This window comes from Mchenga conophoros, linkage group LG3 (assembly GCF_057382185.1).
Source record: "Mchenga conophoros isolate Kocher_MC1m ecotype Shallow Benthic linkage group LG3, M_conophoros_male_GT1.1, whole genome shotgun sequence".
NCBI lineage: Eukaryota > Metazoa > Chordata > Actinopteri > Cichliformes > Cichlidae > Mchenga > Mchenga conophoros.
This window is the reverse complement of record NC_140528.1, coordinates 62,480,821-62,506,747: the sequence shown is the minus strand read 5'-3', so window position 1 is coordinate 62,506,747 and position 25,927 is coordinate 62,480,821. Positions and strand designations below refer to the sequence as shown.

The 25,927-nt window shown below is 39.6% G+C and overlaps 1 protein-coding gene across 2 annotated transcripts; it reads left to right on the top strand.

Moving 5' to 3' along the window:
- On the top strand, positions 1-25,594 carry kcnj10a (potassium inwardly rectifying channel subfamily J member 10a). 2 transcript variants are annotated; one of them, XM_085265580.1, is made up of 6 exons: positions 1-315; positions 9,974-10,363; positions 14,436-14,647; positions 15,831-15,962; positions 16,315-16,492; positions 21,361-25,594. In XM_085265580.1, the coding sequence occupies exons 2-6, from the start codon at positions 9,982-9,984 to the stop codon at positions 21,768-21,770; spliced, it is 1,314 nt and encodes a 437-aa protein (XP_085121706.1). In that variant the 5' UTR covers positions 1-315; positions 9,974-9,981; the 3' UTR covers positions 21,771-25,594. The 2 variants fall into 2 exon arrangements, with proteins under 2 accessions (XP_085121706.1, XP_085121713.1); XM_085265587.1 differs by lacking the exon at positions 1-315 and adding an exon at positions 322-612.
- Positions 25,595-25,927: the final 333 nt, after the last annotated feature.

Genomic DNA, 25,927 nt, shown 5'->3' with positions numbered 1-25,927 from the left:
GAGTTGAATTAATGAATTAAAAATGTTGTGAAGCAGCGTCCGTCTGAATAGTTTTGGGTTTATATAGAGAGGCATGCTGGGTGGACCCTGGAGGAGTGGACAGCGCAAGCTTCTTTAACTTGTCCCTGTGGGGACACAGAAGGCTTCACATGCAAGGAGAGGCAGACTGTGCTCATCCGATTACATAATGATCCAGCAACAGTGAGCCGGAACCGGTACTGCCAGTGCCAGCGTGCTGCTGCGGTACACTGACTGACCGCTGGGACTCCTCATCCAGGCCTCTCCTCTCCTCTGACGGCTTTCATGTTTTTCTCAGTGAGTTTTTCTTTCTTTCTCTTTCTTTTAATCTTTTTTTAATGTATTTATTTATTTTTTAGAAATATAGGATGTCAGCAACATAGGAGGACTGTGAAAGAAAACTAGGAAAACAACGAGATGAGGTGAAACATGCGAAACGTGTCAACAAGTGCTATTTGTTCAGCACCCTGAAATTTCACACCTGTTTTGGAAGGCAGATAACTTTCACCTCTTCCCACATGTTTGGTGGAAAGTGAAATTAAGTACATTTTTAAAATTTCCAAGCTGTGGGCAAAGTGAAAAGTCAAGGGAAAGGTAAGAAATGCAAATATTCTTAAAGGAAGCGCATAAACAATCTGAAAAACTATTCTAAAATGTATATTCTGTAGCTGTTTCCACTCACCAAGACATGATTATAAGGTTAAGTTTTGTATTGTTTTGATATTTGTGGTTAATGTAGCTGACATATGTTAAATCTTGGAATAGTCACTTTTTCTTGCTATATTATAAACATGAGAAATCCTGCAGTTTAGTCTTTGAACTTTTTTCTATAGGCTTGAGGGAAACTGGTGCTGAGTTTTGTTGCAGCGGCTGTGTTGTGTTTACAGTGCAGAGGGGTATGAGTGGTGTGTAGCAATGGACGAGTTTCCACTTCTAAATCTGTGCACTGTGACACAGAGTTCATGTAGCTGTGAAGTTACAAAAGTTTCCAAAAAACAAGCCTGACTTAGTCATCGAATACTTAATTTTGGAGCTGGATGTATCGGAAGTCGAAGATTGTTGGCACTGTACCACAGACATACATTACTAACAAAGAGCTCTACAAACCACAGAGGAAACAACAGGTGTGGTTCTGTTTCACTACTCTACAGAAAATCTTTGCTGGAAATATCTGGTCAAATGAATCACTTCTTCTCATTGAGAAATCCCCAGAAGCAGCCATTCAGATTTATATCAGATTTATATCAGATTTATAGTAGCTTTGGCTACTGCTGACTTAGAAGAAGATGGTAAAAGTCACTCCTGAGTAATTCCCCTGTGGCCAACAGCCGCTCGCCATTGTTTAATATGGGCCAGCGTCGTAACTCTCCAGTCACTGACTCTTGGAGACGGAAGTGAAAGTGAATTGTTTCATGGTGGATTTAGATGTAGTCTGGTACAGTCTGATGCTATTTTGAGAAATACGTCTGGTCACTGTAGACACTGTTTACTTCCTTTTTTTAAAATGTGAATAAATGTAAATCACATTTTATAGGTGTAGAAATACAAACAATCTGAACATTATGTAAGTTCAAGTTAAAATAGCAGAAAATGATGTCTATAGTTTATTATGACACTCATATGGAGTTGCATTTAATGGGGAAATGTACTGCCGGAGGTGCATGCACTGAATGAACTCCAGCAGCTTCAGATGCACAAGCTTTAGTACATTCTGAATAATAATATTATTTACTTGTAAACAAACTGCATGTCACATATCAAACATTAAGCAATTGGTTGCAAATTATACATTTAAAGGTATAGTCTGTAATTTTATAGGTTAGTTAATAGGGAGAAAGGATATGTAGAACTCCAAAGGCAGAGGAGAAGATGAGTTGAAGGTGTTTATGAGCCATGAAGGGACATCTATTCATGTCTGCACCTTCAGACTTATGACATTATGGATCATATCTATGGATTATCATCAGAGAAAGAATCCCCTTCCCCAAAGAAATAAAATGTGAAGGAAAGCGACAACACCACCAGCATCTTGATAAAATGTCACCCTCTTCCACTTCACCACAAGCATGATCTCCTGACTTGTCAGGGCTCTAAGACACAAATAATTATTTATTGTCACAAATAATAATTATCAGACATTCAACCCTCCTGTCTCCAGACAGCTGCCAATAAGCCAGCTAAACATCAACAGCAGGTTACAAGCTAATGCTATGTTAGTGAATGCTAGGCTCAAGTGTCCTTAAAATCATACTTTGCCTCTGATAAAGTGTTTGATTACATTATCAAATCATATGAGAATTTATTTGCTAAGCATCCATGTCCAACAATGTACATTCACTTCAAAGATAGCTAACGCTGGCAAACGGAGCTAATAAAGGCTAACAACAGCTAACAGCGGAAACAAAACAGTAAAAATTACGACAGTTCAGCACATACTCAGCAACTCATCTTAGCATCCAGGGCTGGACTGGGACAAACAATCGGCCCGGGCATTTTGACTAGAGACCGGCCCACCAGGTATTATAGGAAAAACCATAAAGCCTTTGAATGAAAACAAACGCTGTTGTCACAGTGATGTACACTGTCTTGTTGGTATATATGCATCAGTCTAATAAACTTAAACCTACACCATCCTCCCTATTCTGGTACTCTAAACAGTACCCGAAAGTAGACTGCTTGGTCGAGTTAACCTCCTGAACTATCTACAACACATGGTGAAAACCTGAAATTAAGACAGAGAAGACTAGAGGTGAGACATGGTGCTGCTGTTGTTTAGCACGACATCCGCCGGTTTCTTCTTTCTGGCGCAAAGTGAGCGATAAACAAACAAGAGAGAAAAGCCGATCAGCTGATCATTGATCAGTTTCATGATTGAAGTAGAAACAGGGGAGGGAGGGGGAGAGAATGAGAGAAGAAGAGGCAGCTGTGCAGCAAAGACACAGAATAACTCCAGCTTTGTGTCTTTTTCATTGTAGCTGAAGTCCGGGACAAACTGTGCTCCTTTTCACCTCAATACGAAACGTGTAATATTTTCTCTGAATACGAGACGATTCCGTTTTTTACGGGATGGTTGGAAACTCTAATAACTAACCTTATAAATAAAATAAGATAAAACAAGTTCAACATCAATAACATCATAGCACCCGCCCAGCAGTATAGAAACTCCGTCATGCTAGCTAGCACGCAGTACGAGTTATTGTAACTGACTGTAAAAAGTCAGCATAACGAAAATAAACTACACCTAAACCTGATTTATATCTGACCCAGATAGACTGCAGGTCATAACTTCTTACCTGAAGTTCAGTTCACCGCCTCGGGTCTCTGCTCCTCCTGCCTTTCCGTCATCCACCTGCCAGCGTGTTGCATCTGCTGGCCTCCACCACTTGCTAATGTTACTGAATCTGTGGAAGCTCCGCAATAGCCACCACCAAACAACTGAGTTATTTTTACACATCTCCCAGCATCTGGCCAATCCACCACCTTTCATTGTTTATACCGTTACGGGAAAAAAACTAAAAAAACCCAAAACCCATAAAAATGAAAAATCACCATCGGTCCACCGGGCAAATCGGTATGCCCGATGGCCAGTCCAGCTATGAGAGCATTTGTAATTGGTCAGAAGTGAGTTTCACTGACTAATCAACTCATCCCTTCACAAGTAAATAATGGCAGATGCTTCCCACCTGGCATTGACAGCTGAGGTCAACAGCGGCCCAACAGCCTTCCACAGTTAGGGAAAAACTCTGGGGTGGAATACAGTGCAAGCGGTATTTCAATCATGCCCCAATTTAATGCTAGTTTTGTCTCTCTTGGCTGAATAAAACATGTTCGTCCCATAGCTGCAACCATAGCTAGAATTATGCACTTGAATTGGGAGACTTCAGTTGACTGCAATCTACTGACATGTAGCAGTGAAATATGTTACACACTGTAACTTTACTAATGTGTGCTACTTAGTCAAGGTTCCCACTAATTATTCCCAAACCCTCTAAATAGATTCATCTTTTATAAATATGCCTTTTGCAATAGTTTAAATAAAGTTTTCACATACAAAGAACAGCTCGAGTCTGCAAAAGCTTTAGTGTCTGAACTTCAGCCATGAGACAACAGCAGCTCATTTGCATGGTAGTGTGAGGTCCAGAAAGTTTGTCTTGTTTGGCCTGAGCAGATGCCCTCTTGGCACATTGTTGATGCTTAGATTGTCCTTTCAGTCCAGTGCACAGGCCGCTGTGGTGTGGCCAGTGGTCGCAGCCATTCAAGCTGTGCTGTATAGACTCTTTTCAGTGCAGCGTACTGGCTGCTGTGGGTTCTTTATGATTGTGGACCCTGGATGGAGGCCCTGAGTAGAAGGGATTACTCTCGCCTCTGGAATACTAATGACGCTCTTTTGTCAGCGATCTGCTTCCTCCACCTTCCCTCCATCTTATTCCTTCCTCTTTTCCCCCCACCATCCATATCTCTCTCTCTCTTCCTCTTTCACTCTTTTTGTCATCAGATGTCCAACTTTCTCTCCATCCTCCCCTCAAAACTAATTATTCTCTCTCTTACCCCGCCCCATCTCGGCCCCCTCACAGTGTCAAACACTGCATACTCGCACACCATCAAACACATTCGCAAAGACACACAACACACACACACTTCAGTGCTCAGTTCTCCTCTCCTTTCCCCCCGTCTAACTTGCTCTCTCGTTCACTCACTCAGTCGTATTTTTCAATGGTGGCTTTTGTCCCTTTCATCTCCGCAAAAACAAAGGATTCTTGTGCACACAGGACAGAGGGGAGGAGAGGGCTGAAGGGCAGGACACAGAGGAAGAGATCCTAACCTTGAGTGGTCATCCAATAAGTCATGTTGAAAGTGTGGGAATCCATCAGTCTTACTGTCAGCAGGAGGGATATTTGCTTTAGCTCAGCTAACATTGGTATTCTTACCCTCTAAAGAGACATTTGATGAAAATGAAATTGTAAACAGACATTTTGGCTTTTATTACAGTTTGCTTTAGTATGTCTTTATTTATTATTTGTTTATAGAGAAGTGCCCATCTATGGATGCTTAAAAATAGCAAACAATAAATTTCTTTATGTCTAAGACTATACTGACAGACCAAGTGTTGTTGAAATTTAAAGTTTTTCTTATCAATAACGCTCATGAGGAGATCTTTGTGATAAATCTCAACTGTTGTCCAGCAATTATAAAGTCAAAGTAAAAGCAATGCTTGACATTAAGAATTCATCCACAGAAGAAAATAGTGCCCAAACAAATGCACTAGCACAGGTTTTTGTACAGTGCACAACTTTGAAATAATATTTTACAAACGTGAATGTGAAAAGATTCGGATGCTGTGTAAAATGCAACTAAGAACAGAATTAAATGATTTGCAGATCTCATAATGCCCTAGTTTATTCACAGTAGAACACTGGGCTGGCAACAGGTCTGCAAAACGAGTGGGTGTGAAAAGAGCATCTTGGAGAGTCAGAGTTTCTCAGAAGTGAAAAATGGGCAGAGGTTCACCAATCTGCAAAAGCTGCATCTACACATTGTAGAACAAATTCAGGATAATGTTCCCTAGACTACAATTTTATGAATACCAAATCAACTACAGTACATATTATTGTCAAAAGATTCAATTTAATGCCAGATGCCAGAAATTAATACAGGATGTTGCATTAAAAACAAATGATTCTGTGATGGAAATCCCTGCATGGACTCAGAAACACTTCCAGAAACCACTGACTGTGAACACGGTTCACTGTGCCATCTTAAAAATGGACTGAGGCAAAGTAGAAAACTCTTCTGTTGTCAGATAAACTGAAATTTAAAATTTCTTTTTGGAAATCATTGACAACATTCTCCATACTAAAGAGAAGAGTGACGATCCAGCATATCACCAGCACTCTGTGTGCTGCATTGTTTGGTATGGCAGTGTACTAGTATCTATTTGCAACTTGCACATCTGTATAGGCACCATCATACTGAAAGGTGTAGCAGGTTTTAAAGTGACACATGCTTCTATCCAGATGAGATCTATTTGAACAAAAGCCTTGTAAATGATAGCAAAAACATTGTAAACCAAATCAAACTGCACAACAATGTGTCTTCATAGTAGAAGTGTCAGTTGAAAGAAGAATGGATGTGACACAGTTAAACACGTCCCTTCCTCTATCCTAACGTTTTTAAGACTTGTTGCTGCCATAATACTCAAAATATCCTTCTTTTTTTCCCTTAAAGTAGTAATTTTTAAAATGGATGTGTTTTCCGGGCCCTCTGACCACCACCAGTAGGCAGTGGGTAAAGTGTCTTGCCCAAGGACACAATGACTGAGACTGTTGGAAAAGGGGCTCGAACCGGCAACTTTCCGATTACAAGATGAACTCCCAACTCTTGAGCCACAATCGCCCCGTGGCTGTTTTAAAATAGCCTAAAAAACAGATCCTGATTCTTTATTATAATTAAATTACCCATATTTCACGTGTTCTTTGCTTTATTTGTTTATTATAAATGGCAGACAAATATAACTGGAGAGCACAGTAGAAATATTTCTCTTTTGAGCTGTTGGAGTGTAAAATGAGCTAAAATAAGACAGAATGTTGGACTTATAATTACCACGTGAACTTAAACATGATAAAAAAGAAACAATAATGCTGTTCTGTGTCTGCTTAAGGTTACTATATGCCAATATTGTGTTGCCACTTTGTTGTCTTTTCCCCAAGTTAATAAAATAACCTTTTACTTAACAGCTAAAACAGTGTCCTCAGTTGAAACGAGCAGGCTTGCTAAGACAGGGACTAGTTTCTTGCTAAATTCTAGTATTTTTGTGATATTTCAGGACAGTAAAATTGAATATACGGAATAAAGAAGGCCTTATCCTTTAAATTAGTTTTAGGTGATGCATGTTTTTTTTGGACTGTGTTGTTTTTGCAAACCACACATTCCTTTGAACAACAGCTGGGGTTGTGTTACTAACGCTAACTGCTCAATATATATCCAAAGCACAAGTGTGCATTTACTGTATGTGTAGGCAGGCTTTCTGTAGGGTTCAGAGTTCAGCTGGAGATGGACAAGGCCAATCACATGTGCCCGCCCCAGACCATGCCTTCCTCCCCTCTTGCTCCCGTCCACATCTTAGTATTCATAGCAGTGCAGACTTCAACACAGATCTCTATTCATTCACTCAGTGTGAGCTGAGCATGGAGAGAGGGGAGACAGGGGTCAGGAAGGACAGGAAAGGACAGTGTGTATCAGATTGCCTCGATCCTTAGGCCTTTGTTTGTGTTGTTTTTGTTTATGGTTTTGTTATATTTGCTCCGGAAAGCAGAGGCAGTTTGAGACAAAAGGGCTGTTTAGTAAACAGCGAGCGCAAGAAGAGGGAAGAAAGGAAAAAGAAGGATGTGTAGAAAGAAAGAGTGCAGCCCAGATGAGGGTGAGGTTGTTGAGAGCACAGGAGGGAATCAATAAAGTGACAATAAGTGTCCATGGCAGCCAGAGGTGGGGTGGCAGGCCTTTTAGTTAATATACCATTGACACTATGAGAACCACTTAAACCATCACTTATTGTACCGTAACAGGGTATTGCCAGTCACGCACATGCATGTGACAAACTCTCTAGTTCAATGATGAAGTTGTAGCTTTGGATATTAAGCCATAGGCTTTAATATGCTGCTATGATGAGTGAGTCTTTTCATCACATTTTGGAGCCTGGCTGCAGGGATTTGTTGTCAGTCCTCCACAGCAGTATCAGAAAGACCTGACCTCCAGCTGGCTTTCCAGTTCATCGCCAGAAGGTGTTGGATTTACTTACAAGCCCATCAGAGTCTTCCAAACTCTTAAAATCATTTTTTTGGAACTGGATTTGTGCATTAGATCATTATTGTGTTGAAACAGGAGCAAAAATATCAACAAAATGCATACATGTAACTTTGTCCACTGATATACTGTAGTTATTTCTTATGTTTACTTTTTATTTTTCTATGGTAGACATTTAAACATCTCTGACTAGCAAGTCAGCTCATCACCTGCTAAAGCAGCATTAACTTACATGCAAACCTCTATTTTTTCGCTAATACCAGAGCAGCTACACTTCCCTAGCTTCTACTACACACTCTGCCAGTGGCGGTCCTAGCCTGTTTGGCGCCCTGGGCGAACACTCCCTCTAGCACTTTTTCTTGATATTTATTTATAATCACCTCTGTTAATCCTTGATATTTATAATTGAGTGATCTGTATATAATAGTGCTATTTCTTAAATGTGTAAAATCTGTAACATAATGTATTGTTTGGAGTTTAGTTTGTTACTGTTACTGTTACCATTTCTTCTTGAAGCAACTGTAACCCACATAATTTCCTTAGGGATTAATAAAGTGTTCTGATTCTGATTGTTTCAGGATGACCTGCCATTATCCAATGACACATCTGCTTACCTGTATCTTTTGCTCGTTTCTCCTCCTCTTCTTTTCTCTTTTTCCTAAACTGAGCACCTGATGGCTTTGAACTTTTCTTGTCCATCTTCCATTGGTCTTAATTTTGAACTCCAGTATGAACACAAATCCCCCAACCCGAGGATCACCACAACATAACCTACACCTTAGTTCACAGATTCACTTTGTCTAGGCTCTATTTCTGCGATTTCGCACAACCCAGGATTCAAATCATGAATACATAATGGGCTTGGATTTACAACATTATGAAGGAAATGTGCTCTATTTGGAAGCAGATAGAAAACCGATCTGTGCCTATGCCATCCCCAAAATGCGCTGGCCTGATGTCGGGGCAGCATGAGTAGGAGTAACTTTTTTGCTGATGCTTGTGATGCCGCCCCCACCACAATGCCGCCCTGGGCAACCGTCCATGTCGCCCGTATCAAAAACCGCCACTGCACATCCCTCGCTAGATCCCTGTCACCTAAATTAGCCACTAATACTAGTAGCACTGATAACAGCAGGCTATTTAAAAAAGCTAGATTTAGCCACTGTAACACCATCCAACAGAAACTCCAGTTTTGAAACCTCGGCTTTATCTTTACAGTGATCTTCACCAATAGCATGCTAGACTTTCATTTAGTAAAACTGTAGATTGAACTTCTTGGAAAGTTGGAAAGTAAAATCAACCACACAGCAACCCATATTACTCATCAGAGTTTTGGATTGAAAATTACTCTAAAAAGCACCAACACTACAAAGGGGGTTGGGGGGAGGGGGGGGGGGTAGTCATTCAGAGCAGTGGAGGTAACTCCTAGCTGGTGACCACAGCATTAACAGTTTTGCTACTAATATTTCACTAAAAATATTCAAGACACTGCAGTTTTTGGGCCTTCTGTGTTGGCTTTACTCTTCAAACCCTAGTGTTATTTACAAAGTACATGTGCAAGAGGGCAGTTTGTCATGTGCTGCAAATGCTTCACAACTAATGTCAGTCTTAAAGTAAAAACACATTAAGAAGGAGTGAAAACTGCTTTTAGAAAAACTGAACAGGGTGTTCACATCCGTGGCTCAAGTTTAAAGACCTCTTTTTCTTTTATATAAAAAAAGGTCACTGGTGCATTCAGCAGCTGTCTAGTGCAACCAACATGTGAAAGAGCCTGTGCTTTCATGCTTTTAATGTGAAAGGGCAGCTGTGCCTTCAGTGAAAGAATAAAGGGGTCTTAAATGGACCGCCGTGGATAGCTAGCAACTGTCCAGCTGAAAATGTGCCTTTAATGCCTGTCTTCTTCTTCTCCTCTCCTCCTAAATGTTCCACTCTGTCATCTTTCTTTTTCACGTGCTTATCGAATTCTCTTTTTCTTACGTCCTTCACTCTTTCATTTTAAAACACCCGCTGTTCATTTTATTTTACTGCCCATCCAACCAATTCCCCTTTATTCCTTACTATCCTTTCCTTTCTTTTCCTTCATACTTCTTTTGCACACCTTTCCTTGTGTCCTTACCTCTTGCTGTGTCCTCTTTCTTTCTCCAATACCATGTAGCTTTGGTCATGACCTCAGCCACACCGCCTTCCTCTGAAGGCACCTCCCCTCAGAAAGTTTGCCATTCTCAGACGCAGACTGACATCACCAAGCCCCTGCTGACCCCCACAGATGGAACTGGCGGTCATGCAGGAGTGGGAGGAGCTGCATCTGGAGGTCCAAGTGCTCTGCGAAGGCGGCGGCGTGTCCTTTCTAAAGATGGGCGGAGCAATGTACGCATTGAGCATGTAAGTGGAAGAGGGGCGCTGTACCTCCGTGACCTCTGGACGACTTTCCTGGACATGCAATGGCGCTACAAGTTGTTCCTCTTCTCGGCTACCTTTGCGGGGACCTGGTTCGTGTTTGGAGTACTTTGGTATCTGGTGGCCATGGTGCATGGAGACCTACTAGGTAAGCATGAAGAAGGGTCGACAGTGGAGAGTCAAACGAGAGGGGAAAGAAAACTACAAAGTAAAAGCAGAAAAGATTTTAATTGGCCTTTAAATGACACAAAAATCGAAATCATTAATTCAAAAGAAGCAAACTGTCATACTGAATAACTCATGTCGTAAAGGGAAAGTGCCTCAATGGGGGAAATAATAAGTTTCATTTTAATGGACAGAGACAGAAGATCACAGTACATAAAAGTTAGAAACTGATTACATATCGATGTGTGAAATAAGTATTTGATTCACTACAAGCCACGTAAAATTCTGCCTCACAAAGATTGCCAGTGTGCTGATGTGGCACACAGGTTTCCATCAATGAATCAACCAATCAAAGATATTCCCGATCCAACTCCTTATGTATATAAAGCACACCTGTCCACAAAACAAATTTCTCTGATTCCTGTCTCTCCATCACCATGGGGAGCACTAACCAGTCAAAGCACATTGGGAATAAGACTGTAGACTTGCGTGAGGCTGGAATGGGCTACAAGACCATCAGCAAGAAACTTGGTGAGAAGGTGACAGTTGTTGGTTTCATTACTTAGAAATGGAAGAAACGACCATCAATTGCCCTTGGTCTGGAATGCCAAACAGGCTGGCATGTCTAGTCATTAAGGACACGATTGGTAACACACAATGCTGTAATGGATAGCAATCTTGTAGTGACGTTCCTCTGTTCAAGAAGGTTCAAGGAAAAATCTAAAGGATTCAGGCTTGGGAGAAAGTTCTGTGGTCAGATGAAACCAAAATCGAGCTCTTTGGCATCAGTTTCATAGCAACTTGAGTTACTGTGACATGCTGTGTATTGAGGAAGCGAAAACAACACCACCACCGATGTCAAGCTTTTCCTAGAGGACCTACTTCACTTCCTTTCCTCAGTCAGAACACTGAAGATGAGTTGTTGACAGGTCTTCTAGCACAACAATGACAAGCAGACTGCCAACACAATAAGAGACTGGCTAAAGAAGACGCACATTAAAGTCGTGGAGTGGCCTAGACAGTCTCCAGACCTCAATCTATGGGCTTGAATTGTGGTCATAAATATTTTGTACTTGTAAATCAGGATTTGTATGTGTAAAAAGAATTAATGTGTGTGTAAAAAAAGATTTGTGTGTGCACACAGCAAAAAAAATCCCTGTGAAACTCTGCACTCAAGTTTCAAGTTACAAGTACGAATTTTGACCCTATTTTTCTTCCTTTCAGCTGATAGGTCAATGTCATGTCAATCACAAATTGAACTATCCAATCAGAGAACAGATTGGTTTGGCTGTCGGAGCGATGCTTTACTGAGCTGCAGGTCCTTGAAGGGTAATACAGTTTGAAGCTGGAGGATCTTTATATAAATATTCCATAAGGCTCATACAAGCTAGGTCCTTTAACTTTTGGTAGCTGTTGAAAGGATACAGTTGTGGTATACCAGTGGTCAGAAATACCATTATTACTTTAGTATTACTTTAACACAAAATCAGTGTTGAACCGGGACCACTGCAATGAGTCACACTATGCAGCATGAAGGTGGTTTCACATCAGACACGGCATGGATCCAGAATTTGTTGCGCTGACTGCTGAGCTCTGCTTGTATATCGTTTTTTAGCGGCCGCTCTAGGTGTACTAGATGCACCTGATCCTTGTCGTTTCAAAACATGTATCTCTCTGACTTTATCTCCTCTACGAGAGTTTGTGTTGAATCATGTTCAAATGTTTAATAAAAAAGTATCGCTCATTCATAACGAGGAAAGCTTTGTAACTGTCCCGACTAGTGAAGAGTGTGTCAATTCCACAATGCTGCTTTTCCTCCGAGGTCAACAGTGCATTTGAAAACACTCTGCTGGTTCCTGTGTAAGAACGTCAACCTGCGAGAAAAAGTTTACTTGGACACACACAGATGCTTTCCTTCAAGCGGCAGCTGAGATACGCTAAAGGATTTAGAGAGTTTCTCTGAATAGAAATGGGCAAAAAACCCCGGAGATTTGCGCAAACCTTGTAACCAGCTACAGGAAATGTCTTAGTGCTCTACTTGCCAACAAGGGATTCCCCACCAAGTACGTTTACCAAGTCACGTTTCGATTGGGATCCACTACTTATTTCATTCAGTTGCATGCAAATCAATTCTTAACTTTTAGGTAATTTCTGTCTCTCTCCTATAAAATGCATCCACCATAAAATTAGAGACTTTTCATTTCTTTGAAAGTGAACAAATTTACATATTCAGTGGGTGATCAAATAATTATTTAACCACTGCATACAACATTTCATCAGCAGTAGTGTTGCAGTAGTAGTAGTTGGCAATTTCATTAAAGTCTTAGTCACACAGACCTAGAGACTGATTACCAACTATGTTGATGCCACCAGTTCCAAGGGAAAAATTTGCATTAACCGAACAGTGGTTTTTCGAGGCTGGTAGCAGTCCAATCAGTTGCTAAAGCCACATTCACGCAAGCATAGAAACTGATCATAGAAACCAATCAGAAACCAATCAACCCAGCAACCCCCGGTCACTAAATTGCGTATTTTGATGAGTTAATTTTAGAGGTTGCTGACAGTGCTGCAATCAGAACCTGCGTGACAGACGCTGACGTGACTGCAAACTTGTGCAAGTTGCTGATAACACTGGTAGTGAAACTGTGAAAAGTGCAACACAAACCAGAAACGGAAACAGTTCACCCGCAGAGTTAAAGCTGTGCTATTTGAAATGTGATGACTGCAGCAGTAAAGCACATCTTTTACTCTGAAGATAAGTGTTCACCCTTTCTAGTTTGTGTCTCACAGTTTTTACATTTCAATGCTGCACAGAGAGTAGACTGATTAGTGTCTGCAGACATGTGCGGACCTTTCATGCAAACTGTGAGTTACTGTGTCAATCTGCCACTGACCGAAGGAATGACAAGGAAAGAATGAGCTTTGCTCACTCAGCGTTAGCCAGCAACCTCTAGCAACCACTTGCAACTGATTGACAAGACACATTTTTCCCTCGTGAGTGGTTGTCAGATCATTGCTAAGAGGTCTCTAGCCCCGAGGGCTTAGTTAGTTACTATTCGATAGATTTCCATGAAATAAACATCTGGTAATCCCTTTCATTTTTCTCCCGTGCCACCATGATGTTGACATTTTTAATTTTAAGTGTAATAGATCAGTGACTATCAGGTGGATTGTAATGAAATGAGGGAAAACACAGACTTTGCATCTGTAGCCAACATTGCAATTTGCAGTTTAATTCTCAGGCTTTTGACCACATAGCAGTAAAACCTAAACTAAGATTTCACACATGGTCAATATTATACTATAATGAAGTGTTTAACTGACATGAGCTGAAAAAAGAAATTAAGAGTGTTAATCAAGAAGATCTTATTAGGGCATTCCCACATATTTTGTTTGAGGGTTCTCTTCAGTTTCTGGTGCAGGTTTGCAGGGATGTCACTGTATCCTTTACCCGTCGCTTGTTATGGTAAGAACCCAACAGCTTGAAACAAGTTTGAAGACCAAGCCAACATTTGGTCTCTTTCTCATGTGTTTCAAGCCATTTTCTGTTTATTTTGTGTTGTAACGAGAACCACACATGTCCTCTTTGTATATACTCATTCACTGTATATAAAGTTCTGTCTCTCTCTTTTTCGTTGCACAGTCGAGGAGTGTATCAGGTCACATTTCACTGCGTGTTATACCTGTATAACCATGCATGTGACAAATAAAGAATCTTGAATCTCTTGAATCACAAAAACAACAACAACAACAGAAACTGCATCAGTATTTAGATAAGTAGTACACTCCAAAGTACAGCACTCAGCAGAACATCGTTTTGCTATTGGACAAATCACTTCAGATATTCTATATTTTGTGAATTGTTACATTTTATAGTTTTTAAAATGTTATAATCCTTTACATTACTGCCTTAGCAGTACGCTCACACCTTTCTGTAAATGGGTAAACAATGAAGAAAGCATGACAAAGGCAGGACAGTGAAGGCTGAGAAAAGGAACAATGTAGTTATCCTGTAAGTGATTTGCAGATCTTCCTTTCTGCCTACATTCTCACAGAGTTTGATCCCCCCTCCAACCACACGCCGTGTGTAATGGAGGTGAAGACCCTGACAGGGGCCTTCCTCTTCTCTCTGGAATCCCAAACCACGATTGGCTTCGGCTTCAGGTGCATCACAGAGGAGTGTCCTGTAGCGATTGTCCTTCTCATCTTCCAGCTGGTCGTCACGATGGTGATGGAGATCTTCATCACCGGCACCTTCCTCGCAAAGGTAGTTTTAAGTTTAGAAGAAATTTCAGAAACGCCAAATTTGATCATCAGAAAAGTTGTGAAAGAGAACAAATTAAGTCAAATAACTGCATCTTGTCCTTTCGTGTACATAGCATTATGTATGTACATACAGTGGTCCCTCGTTTATCACAGGAGTTACGTTCTAAAAATAACCCCCGATAGGTGAAATCCGCAAAGTAGCCAACTTTATTTCTTACAATTATTATAGATGTTTTCAGGCTGTAAAACTCCTCACTACACACTTTATACACTTTTCTCAGACAGGCATGAACATTTTCACGCTTTTCTCTCTTGTTTAAACACTCTCAAAGTTCAAACCTTCGTAGAAAAATAAATCCAGTATTATAGAATGAAACCAAAGGCACCCATGGTTGCCTTTGACGGTGCCAAACGTTTGGTCGACATTATTGTGTTTGTTGGGGAGAAAACTTACAAATGTACAGTGCAGCACTTCAGAATGCTGAACGCATTCTGGACTGTACAGGAGACACGGCATGAGACCAGTCATGATTGGCTGGTCTACAGCCAATCAGGACGCAATTTTGTTTTATTTAAAAAAATAAATAAATTAAAAAAGCATGCAAAATTGCACCAAAAAAAAAAAATCCCCGAAACAGTGAGGCCGCAAAAGGTGAACTGTGTTATAGCGAGGAACCACTGTAAATACAAAGTAGCTTACTTAAACCATTTCTTCTTGCTGTCTGCCTTCAATGTTGGATTCTTTGTTCAGCATCTTAAACATGTATTTTTAAAACATGTGGGTTACATTGTTATCACTGTTCCTTTTAAGTATCTTTTGACACATTTTCCCGTCAGCTGAGGGGGTTGCTACACGTACCTCTATCTTTTGCCCTCATATGTTTTCTTCACAGTATCATTACAGCAATCAGTATCCTTATCAAGAAATGTCACGCTGCGTGTTGGTATTACAGTATATCAGCACTCATATCTATCATAATGAGGTTTCTCGCAGCTGCTTCCTCCTGCGTGTGGTCTAAAAATTCAACAGTCTGTCTTGTCAACATGATCTTGTAATTTCCTCCTTCAATGTTTTCTTTTTCAACATGTTCGGGTTATTTTGTTTCAAAAACTGAAATAAGAAGCCTGATAAATGGTTGCCGAATATCGACAACAGCTTCGACTTTGCTTTTCTCGCCTTCCAGGTTGCTCGTCCCAAAAAGAGAGGAGAGACGGTGAAGTTCAGCCAACACGCTGTCGTGTCGAATCACGAGGGACGGCCGTGCCTCATGATTCGAGTGGCCAACATGCGTAAAAGCCTGCTGTTAGGTTGCCAGGTAATGCAGCAGCACCTACAAACTGATTATTGCTGCTTAAAATATCCTTTTGTAATATATGAAAGCCTTCTTCCTGTAACTGTTTGGAGTTACTATTTATGTTTAGTTCCTGGAAAGTGTGTTTTTCATTATGAGTCGCTTCATGTCTATAAAACGTTTTCCTGTTATCTGAATATTTGCTTTGCTGAGGAAAAGCTTGCTGGTGACAAATAAAGTGAATGATACGCATCAGTGCCTTGCTCAAGGACATGGAGATGATGGCCAGTGCAGGTATTAAACCTGGGGCCTTCTGGTTACAGGATGCCTTCTCCAACCTCATGGCTACATTTACTCACTGCATCTTGGCTCCCAGGTGACGGGGAAGTTGCTTCAGACGTCCCTGACAAAGGAGGGGGAGACGGTGCGGCTGGACCAGAGAAATGTGCCTTTCCAGGTGGACACGTCCAGCGAAAGCCCCTTCCTCATCATCCCTCTCACTTTCTACCACATCATTGATGACAACAGCCCCCTCAGAGCCTGGGCAGCAAAAGGTAAATCCCAGCTCGAGTCAGAATGATGTGGAAGGATGTGATGAATAAGTCAACAGATAATTGTCGTTTGTCAGTTTACAGCTATGATTCCTTTACACATCATATGACCACTGTACATTAAATAGGGATCCATGTACTGTAAATACTAATGAAAGTGGGCACCGTGACCTCATCAATTAGTTTATGGTTGACTGTTTTAAAGCCTCAGTTTGGCTCTTAGTCATCACCGTAGCTCACAAAGCCATGGCTTACTTAGAAAGACACTTTTATTATTCAGTGTGACAATAAGCCAAAGGTACTTTTTTTGGTTAGTGAAAAAAAAACTGTAACAAAAACTTATTACTTATTTAAACGATTAAGTTGAAAAACCCCGCTCTTCCATGTGTCTTTTGTTAAAACTGAAAATTAACCAAGCATGGAGCTGATCCGATCGACTACTGGGAAACTCCTGGGTAAATCACAGACAGTCATCGCTTAAGAAATACTCTGTTTCAGCTAATAGTTTCACTCTACATGGGATCATAATTAACAAAATTGACATCATTGTTGTATTCAGATGATTTTAAACTAGATTGACAACAAATAAATAAATTCAGCAGAACAATGAACACAGCAATAAATAAATAAGTAAAGTCAGCAGTTGCTTTATTTTCCAAAGACTTCTATGCAGCTGGACTTTTGTAAGAATGCAGGTTTAGGGCTTTTTCCAACTGGCACCATTTTTCAGATCCTGAGGCTTTTTATATGGTGGACACGTCTTTTATTAGGGTCTAATAAAAGCTTATCTGCTTGATGCTGTACTGTATGAAATTTATAGCATGTTGAATAGTGCAGTGCGATTCTGATGAACTGTAACATGTTACATGTAAACAGAAAAAAATACGAGTACCATGCAAAAGATGTGGATGTGCTGCAGAACACAGAGAAAGGTGTTCGTACTGGGTAAACACAGATTTTTATTTCTTTTGTAATTTTTTTTTGCAGATGGCCTTTTCTTGCCAAAATGTATGTCTAAATGCATGAAACAAACTTTTAATTTCAAGAAAATATATTTTATAGGGACATTAGCAGACAGAAGCATCTGAGTCTTCTGCATTAAGCAATTTGTTTCTTTCAGTTCATGGAGAAAGGAAACTGAAATACGCATCGGAATATTTTCAATTCAAAACACACATCTGTTAATCCTGTTGTCTAAAAGGATTCTCTCAATATTAACATTAAGTGTTGACAAGTCTTAGAATGTGACAACCGTTGTGTTATTTCTCATTTCTCAGTCTTATTCTCAGCAACCACTTAATGACAAAAAATAAAGATATCATATTGTATGAAATGGGTTGTTTATTTACATTTGCTTTGTATGAAATGTATATCATTGACAGAAGTTTTACTGTATGCACATACATACTCAATGTGCATGTAGGTGTGTTGGTATTTACGATCATGTGCTGCGTGCTTGGCTGCCTCTCGGTGTCCAGTGTTTGGCTTGTTTGGCTCTATGAGAGAAGATTTCTCTGGCTGGAATGTGTGTGAGAGAGACTGCCAGAGACACCCCTCATTAGAGCACAATACTGTACAGTCTGGAGTGCTGACACGAAGCCTGCACAGATCCATTTACAGGAACTCAGGCCTGATGGAATCGTACTAAAAATGACTCTATATATACATATATACATGTATATGTAAACAAATATTAATATTATTAATTGTTTTTGTTTCTATAATGGTTAATCCACCTGTTGGTGAAATCTCTTTAATTAAAATCATATTTTTAATGCTAAAATTATTACTGTTATGTATGAATTTTCAAATGGACTGTTCTACAAAAAAGCAGAAAGAATAGTAAAGCACATCACTATTTTGGATTAAGAAACCTAGTTAAAGTTATTTACTTCCATTCCTGAACAGAAAAATTGGTTCTAGTTGTTGAATATTGTGCTCGACTAATTTCCTGACTTCTCATAAGTGTGCCGGCTCAAATGTGGGTATTGAAAATGCGGACTCAGTTTGTTATTTGTATATACTCCATAAGGTTTAATTTTAAACAAGCTTTTGACAAGTTTCTAAAATATTTCTACTGTAATTATGTTTCATTTTCACTTCCTCTAAACTAAAAAATAATTTGCATTTGCAAGAAAAACTTATTGAAGCAAGCTTTCATGACCACGAAGCCTACAGCAGTACAAGCACTAAATCCATCTTAAAGACTCCAGATCTGTATCATTGTGTGTCATATCATCTACACACTGATGTAACCTCCTGCATGAGTAATAAAACACCCCGAAAACATTTTATCTTTCAGTTCAATATTTAACTTGTTTTGAGTTTTTCTTAGTAATGGAAAAACTGTCATATTTCACGTCACTGATCTGTTTTTCAGTTGTTAACCCTTTACACACTGACGTACAGAAAGTATACAACTGCTTCTAACGATTGTGAATGCATGCATGAATACCTCTCATGCATACTTCATGGACACAGAACACTTATGGAAGTTCAGCAGTGAATGCCTCCTTATGGGATCTATGGGAATTTGGCTTCAAGTGCAAAAAAAAAACTGTTTCTCCACAGTTGGAGCAGCAGGGCAGAATACTCTGGCTCTCCAACTGCTGAGACAGAGAAGCACACCTTAACCACGTCATCACTGAAAACTCCATGCACAGAAACTAAAAAAAGGCTTGCACTGAATTGTGTAGTGAAAGTCTTTGCTTACAATAATCTTGGGGATTGTGAAACTTTAAAGTGCTCGTCAGCTGCGAAAGACATACTTTTATAAGAAACTGGTTACACCACAAAATTACAGCTACTAAAAAAAAGTAATCTGTTATATTACAGCATTACATAATGAGAGAAGTAACTCCTTAGAGTGACAGATTTAGAAATTGTCATGGGGGCATAAAGTTTTATACTATAAACTGTATTTTCAAAAGAATACATTTGAGTCGAGTTGATATTGGTAGCCCCGCCTTGGTAGCCCCGCCTCCATCCTTTAATTGGAAGAAGCTTCTTGGTTTTGCTCACAGTGAGACGTTAGCTAAAAGCTAACAGTGAGGGCTTCAGAAATGTAGCACTACATCGTTCTCCTCCTCCACAGCTCTCGTCATCAGTGCTATGCAGAGGTGCAGGTGCTTCATAGTGTTGAGTTCCCAGGTAAATAATGAAATACTTGCACAATGTGACTGCCATCCTCTCGACTGTGTTCCCCGTCCACCTCACTGACACAACTGCAGCATTGATAATTTAACCATGCATCTAAAAGTCAGAAGGACTTGGAAATGATGAACAAGGATCTCAACAATTCTTACACTTTCTTAAATATCTTACCTCACAATAATACATCAAATTACTGAGAGGGAACTGTACTCAGAAAAAAAATGCATATCTTGTGGTGAGCAGGCCTCTCAGCTGAAATGCAAACAGTGCAGATATCTAGAGGCGTGCTTGAAAGATCACTACATGCAGATGAGGCCTTTGCTCCGCCTGTAAAAAGGCCAACAGAGAGAATCCCGTGTGTATCAGTGGTTGCGAAATGTGGTGTTGTTGCCGTGGTGGGAGTGATTGTGGGTCTGGGTGAGGGGAAGACATGTTTACACAGATGAGTGAGTGTATTCTGAGTGAGGCCTGTTGATGCAGGTGTTTGCTTGTTTGGGTGCTGAGGTCGTGCACCGATGATGAGTATAAAGTATATTTTGTGTGTGCTTCTAAAGTACGTTCCACCTGTCTGTGACTATGCAGCAGTGCTTACTCTGCAGGCTTACTGACATTTCAGAAATGAGTTATTTCATTATTTGTGTGTGTAAGAGACTGTGTTGAGTGCTTTTGACAATGGAAAGTCATAAGTGATGAGTTTTCAGTGAACAGTCACTGTTTGTGAAAATGTGCTAAAAGTTTTTGCTGATAATTTTTCCTTAAGTTCTGTATATTTAAGTCTGTGAAGCAGTTCTGTGCATGTTTGTGTGTGTGTGTGTGTGTGTGTGTGTGTGTGTGTGTGTGTGTGTGGGTGTGTGTGTTTGTAACACTCATTTTCCACCGCAAGAGGCTGCAGCTTTGCCCTTTGTTCTAAGTAGTGCTAAAGGCACTTCCGAATGAGTGTTAATTTCTTCAAGCACTCTCAACAGAAGGCGTTTGTATTGTGTGTTAGCAAGTTCAAGTAAATAAGACACAATCTGCAGTGTTTGTGCTTAGGTTACAAATGTATTGTACTTTGCTGGGCGTAGATGAGTGGAGTTTTTTTCCACTTCCAGGGCCCAAGACTGCATGTCTGTGGACATGAGTTTAAATAAACTGTGCTCTGATGTTAACAGTGGATAGTGTTTAGTGTTTCTGCTTTTCACACCAACTCACAAGATTCTACAGTGGTTTTTATTGTAGTTTACATTTCCTCATATGGAGGAAGGCCTGTTGCCTCATGATGGAGGCAGATTTGTAAGAAAAGCCGGAATATTTTTTATTTTTTAATATATAAGGCGGGTTTGCACTACGCTGTGTGTGGCTACATGAAGATAACAATAACTCTGGAAATGAAAAGGTTTTTTTTTTACCTGTTTTCATAGACAAACACATAAGTCAATATGCAACAGCAACAATAACCAACCTACATATGAATGCAAATTATTCAAGCAAACCTTTTTACCCACTTTGACATGTGAGAGAAACTGGTCTAGACCACGTTTCACACTTATATCTCAACAACTGTTTTCTCTCCTGCCTCTTCCTTTCATACTTATGTGACTTGTAATCAATGCTGCATCATATAAAAACTTTTATGCATTAACAGAAGAATTATGTGTTTCTGTATCAAATTGTATGTTTTTTTTATTAATGGGCTAAAGCATCAGAAACCAGTCACCTCGATACTCTTCTGGTTCTAGGTGGTGGCTGGACAGACCCAGAACTGGCTGACTTTGAGCTGTTGGTGATCATGAGTGCCACGGTTGAGCCAACCTCCGCCACATGCCAGGTTCGAACATCCTACCTTCCCGACGAGATCCTCTGGGGCTACGAGTTCCCCCCTGTCGTCTCCCTGTCCACGTCAGGAAAATACGTGGCTGATTTTGCCTTTTTTGACAAAGTGGCAAAAACCAAAACTCCACCCCTTTTCAAGCAGGGCCTGCCACCAGACGTGCAGTCGCAGGGGTCCCGTCAACGTAAGGGCAAGGAAGACGGAACGGACTTGGAAAAGATGAGACTGGAGGAGAGCTACAGGGGGGAGGAGAAGGGCCGCCAGAGAGGGCGTATTCGGGACAGCAGCCCACTGAGTGTTCGAATTAGTAATGTGTGAAAGGGAGTGAAAGAAGAGGTTCTGAAAGTTGATGTGAAACCAAGATCAGGCAAAGATAGGAACAAAGAAGAAGCGACCACATTCTCATGAAGAAGCCTAAACTGCCAATGCATGAGTTATTCTAAAGTACGTGGCAGGAAACTGAACACCTGGGTGTTAAGACTGCGCATGAAAACCAGACACACTCTTTAACCACAAGGCTGTATACCAGAACAAACAAAGAAGATGTTTACAGCCTTTCAGAGTTCGAATATCAAGTTACAAACCTGACTTATACAAATCGACAGCATGCTAAAAGATTTTGTATTTTCAATGATGTCAACAAATTAGTGTCTACACCGTATTTTTTAGAGAAAATTGAACGAGATGAGCCATGAACTTTAAAGCAAGTTCAATATACCCTCAGCATCTTTCCATTGTCTAGATTCACTTACCCTAATAATGGCAGTCAAGTGGTCACATGAAGCTGGTTATCAACTTGCTAAATTAACCCAGGGTTTCTCCTACATGTCCATTTGAAAGGCAACAATAATACAGGCTGAATGTAACACAGCTGCTGCAGAGAAATCAGCAGTGTCAGTGTGTGTGTGTGTGTGTGTGTGTGCGTGTGTGTGTGTGTTGGGGGTGGGAGGGTCCTGAACAGTGGTTTAATATTAAAATGCATGTATGTATGTATGAATGCATGTGAGTGCTTTGGTCAGTAAGACTGGAAAAGAAGAGATGATATATTAATAAAGTTTAGCCTATTTGAATCCAGGAAAGAAAGCCAGCAGAAAAGGCCAACTCTGTGAATTAAAAGACTTATCAATATCAAAGCTCTGTCATTAAGACACAGGAGAATGATGCTCATCAGGGAAAAAAGAGATTTTAGACAGTATAAAAAAAACCTTTAGACCCTCCTACTGTCTGAGCAGAATCTTTCTACTGTCTGCGGAATCTTCCAGGAATGGTGACGCTATTTTCTGGAGAACTGATTGGTCAGCGAATTAGGTTTGCAGCACCGGACACTAAAAAGAAGTCATGCATTACTCATTACTTTTCTTAAAAGTAATTCAGTACATTACTTAATTGCCAAACAGAATATCACAGTAAAGCATGCAATAGACACGTTGGTCAAAGTGTCAATTTCATGCTTTTCCTTTTCCGAAGCAGTAAATGGACATGCATGCAAAGGTTGCATTACTAGCAGAGGGAGATAATAAATTTGCTGGCAAAGCTTTGGTGTGATATCAGGTTGAAAGTTATTCATTATACTGCTGAGATTACTTATTGTTACTCCATGAAATGACCTGAAAAGCAGTGTCCCATAATTACCATTTAAGAATATAAATCTGAGTCTACAGTCCCACACATCAACACAAATCAATATCCCAATGAGGACACACACACACGATCATTTATTTCGTTTTTACTTATGAAAACAAAGCAGATGAAAGATGAAAACCAGAGACTTCAAAGTCGTCGCCACAGTGATTCTACTTTAGAAACATGAACAGGTAGAAACAGAGGCTTCAGTCTTACTTCTCAGCAGTTTGTTATCTGTTAAAGTTCAGGGTCTGGCTGCTGGGCTGGGGTTAGCTTCACTCTGCTTTATCATCACTCTGGCTCTTGGCTAGCTTAGTGTTAGCATGCTGCCTGTGCAGATGAAGTTGTGTTAGTAACATAATGCAGCCGTTTCTTTCCCAGAAGCTGTTTGCACTTTACCATCACTTTTTTCTTCTTCCTCCAGCACACAAACTGAAATCAGCTGATTATAGCACATGTGTGTAAGAAGAAGACAAAACTTTTGTTCCATGTTTTTTCTTTGGATCCACCTCCCTTACTTTTGCAATGAAAGCAACAACATAAATATACATACAACAAATGTTAACTGTAATGCAATTATTGGATTACAGTAATGCATTAAATTACTGCGTTATTGAAAAAACTAAAAACACTGGATTTTCATGTAAGAAATGAACCACCTACATCGTACAGAAAACCCAAGATTAACCTGGATAAGATGAAATCTTACTTTGTAGCACAGTCCTCAGGGCAGCAGATAAAAAATCAATCTGTAACAAAAATCATCAAAGTTAAGGATTATTTAGGATTTTTAAAAACATTTTATCTAAGAAGAAAAATGCTGAGGCAATTCTGGCTTGAGAGTAGTTTTGCAGTGAAGCTGAAGGTTGGATGTGTTGATTCACAGTACTGGTTTTGCTTTTTTGTAAAGATAAATAAATACCTGCAACAGGTAACGAGAACTGGAACTGTAGTATTTTAATGAGGGATTTTAAAGGGCAGTACCAACATCACTACGTGAAAAATGAGCTCTTTTATCCAGACGTCTCATTGTGTTCGTTGGAGTACATATATGTTTAGTAATGTTACTAAAAGCATTTTAACATAAACAAAAGGTGGCATTTTATACAGACAGAGTAACTGAACTAACTCTAATACTTAATGCACTGTATTAATATGATTTAAACCATGTGGAGTTTTGAGTGCGAGCGAGTTTTTTTACACCTTCAAACTGTTATCGAGTGAGTGTGATAATACTTTCTGTGTGTGGATGTTGAATGCGGATGTTAAATGTGAACTGTTTTAAATATTCTTTACAGTATGCTTTGCGTAGTCCCACAGAAGTCTTGAATCACTGTGCTTTTAAAATAATCTTTTAATGCTGTTATGTCATGATAACAAGTTAGCCTGAGATAACAAAGGTCGTTTTCTTGTGGTAATGACTACTTTTTATACCAAGAAAAAAAAGGTTGTTTACTCTTTGCTTATTAGACAACATGAGCTTCAAGCAAACTACAGGAGGACATTTCTTTTGGCTGTTTTGAATATGCTTATTAAAATACAGAGGAGTGTAAATTGTTGATAATGCGTTATTATTTCTGTAAAGATCTATTTTCCTCTTGGTTTTCTATCAGGAATCATGACGCCACTTTTCATGTATCGTTAATCCATAAAGGCGACTAATCATAAAATAAATTGAATTAAGACACATGAATGGGTTTATTCTGTCAACCCTAGTTTTCCATCTCATCAAAACAGAAAGTAAAATTGTGTGTTTATCCTTGCACTCAGATAAGCAGAGGTGTTATTTTCACCCCTATGGTGAATCATTTTTGCGGCTTTGTGGTGCAACAGGAACATCAGACAAACAGCGGCTTGTGTTTTCCACTCTTTTATCATTACTCATTCCTACGAGCGGAAATTATTCTTTATAAGCGCTTTACAATTGGTTTACAAATGTTGTGGCAATTCTTTCTGATACAGACAAGTGAGTTATTAAAGTTATTCTAAAATAACAGCATTAAAAAATTCACAGCATCACAGCCTTTCTTGGCTTCTGTACACTTATGTACAGTATGTATAAATATTTTATCTATATTTCTTGTTTCTGTATGTCTTTGACATCTTGTGTAAAGCTTTGTGTTATTGTGGCAGATTAACAGAGTTATGATAAAAGTTTACGGGGACTCACTGACTTTGACACAATAAGTTCAAATATTTTATTTACTTTTTCAGGAACCCAGTTTTATAAAGAATACATGCAAAAAGATAGTTATAGCAAAAAGTTCCTTTATTTTGTATTTTCTCCCCCACATTAAATGACCAGCAGAGATAAAATACTAATATGGATTCCTTCGCTGGTGAAGAACATGAAAAATATTCAGAATAAGTAAAAACACTTAAGTACGAGTCTCTGATTAAAGGCTTCCTGTATAAGCTGTATATGTATATGGTTCGCTTGTAATTCTGGAAGCTCATTGGTCTAACTGCTAATACACTTTCAAGTGTGTCTTTAAATAATAAATGTTTTATTTACAACATCCACAAGTCTCTGATTGTGTGTGTGTGTGTGTGTGTGTGATAAAGTATTCATCTTTGAAATATCTGCAGATACCGTCAGAATTATGAAACAAACACTTAAAAAATAATCTGATGACTTAAGTCATACTTGGTGCTTTTATAACAGCTTATGATGAATATTCAGCCTCCAACCATCCTGATCACACCGCAAATAAAGTTCTGAAATCTGAATTAGCTAAAAGCACCAATAGCTCATATTCCATTAATGAATAATAGGGCCATTACTTCTGTGTCTGTGCACAAAACGGGGTATAAATTTGGACCAAATTCATATTTCACAAAACTATCCAAAA

Bases quoted from the DNA above. Each gene is read 5' to 3' on its own strand.
- kcnj10a (XM_085265580.1), top strand. From the start codon at position 9,982: ATGACCTCAGCCACACCGCCTTCCTCTGAAGGCACCTCCCCTCAGAAA. The intron at 10,364-14,435 runs GTAAGCATGAAG...ACATTCTCACAG, and splicing joins GGTGCATGGAGACCTACTAG to AGTTTGATCCCCCCTCCAAC. The intron at 15,963-16,314 runs GTAATGCAGCAG...CTTGGCTCCCAG, and splicing joins GCCTGCTGTTAGGTTGCCAG to GTGACGGGGAAGTTGCTTCA.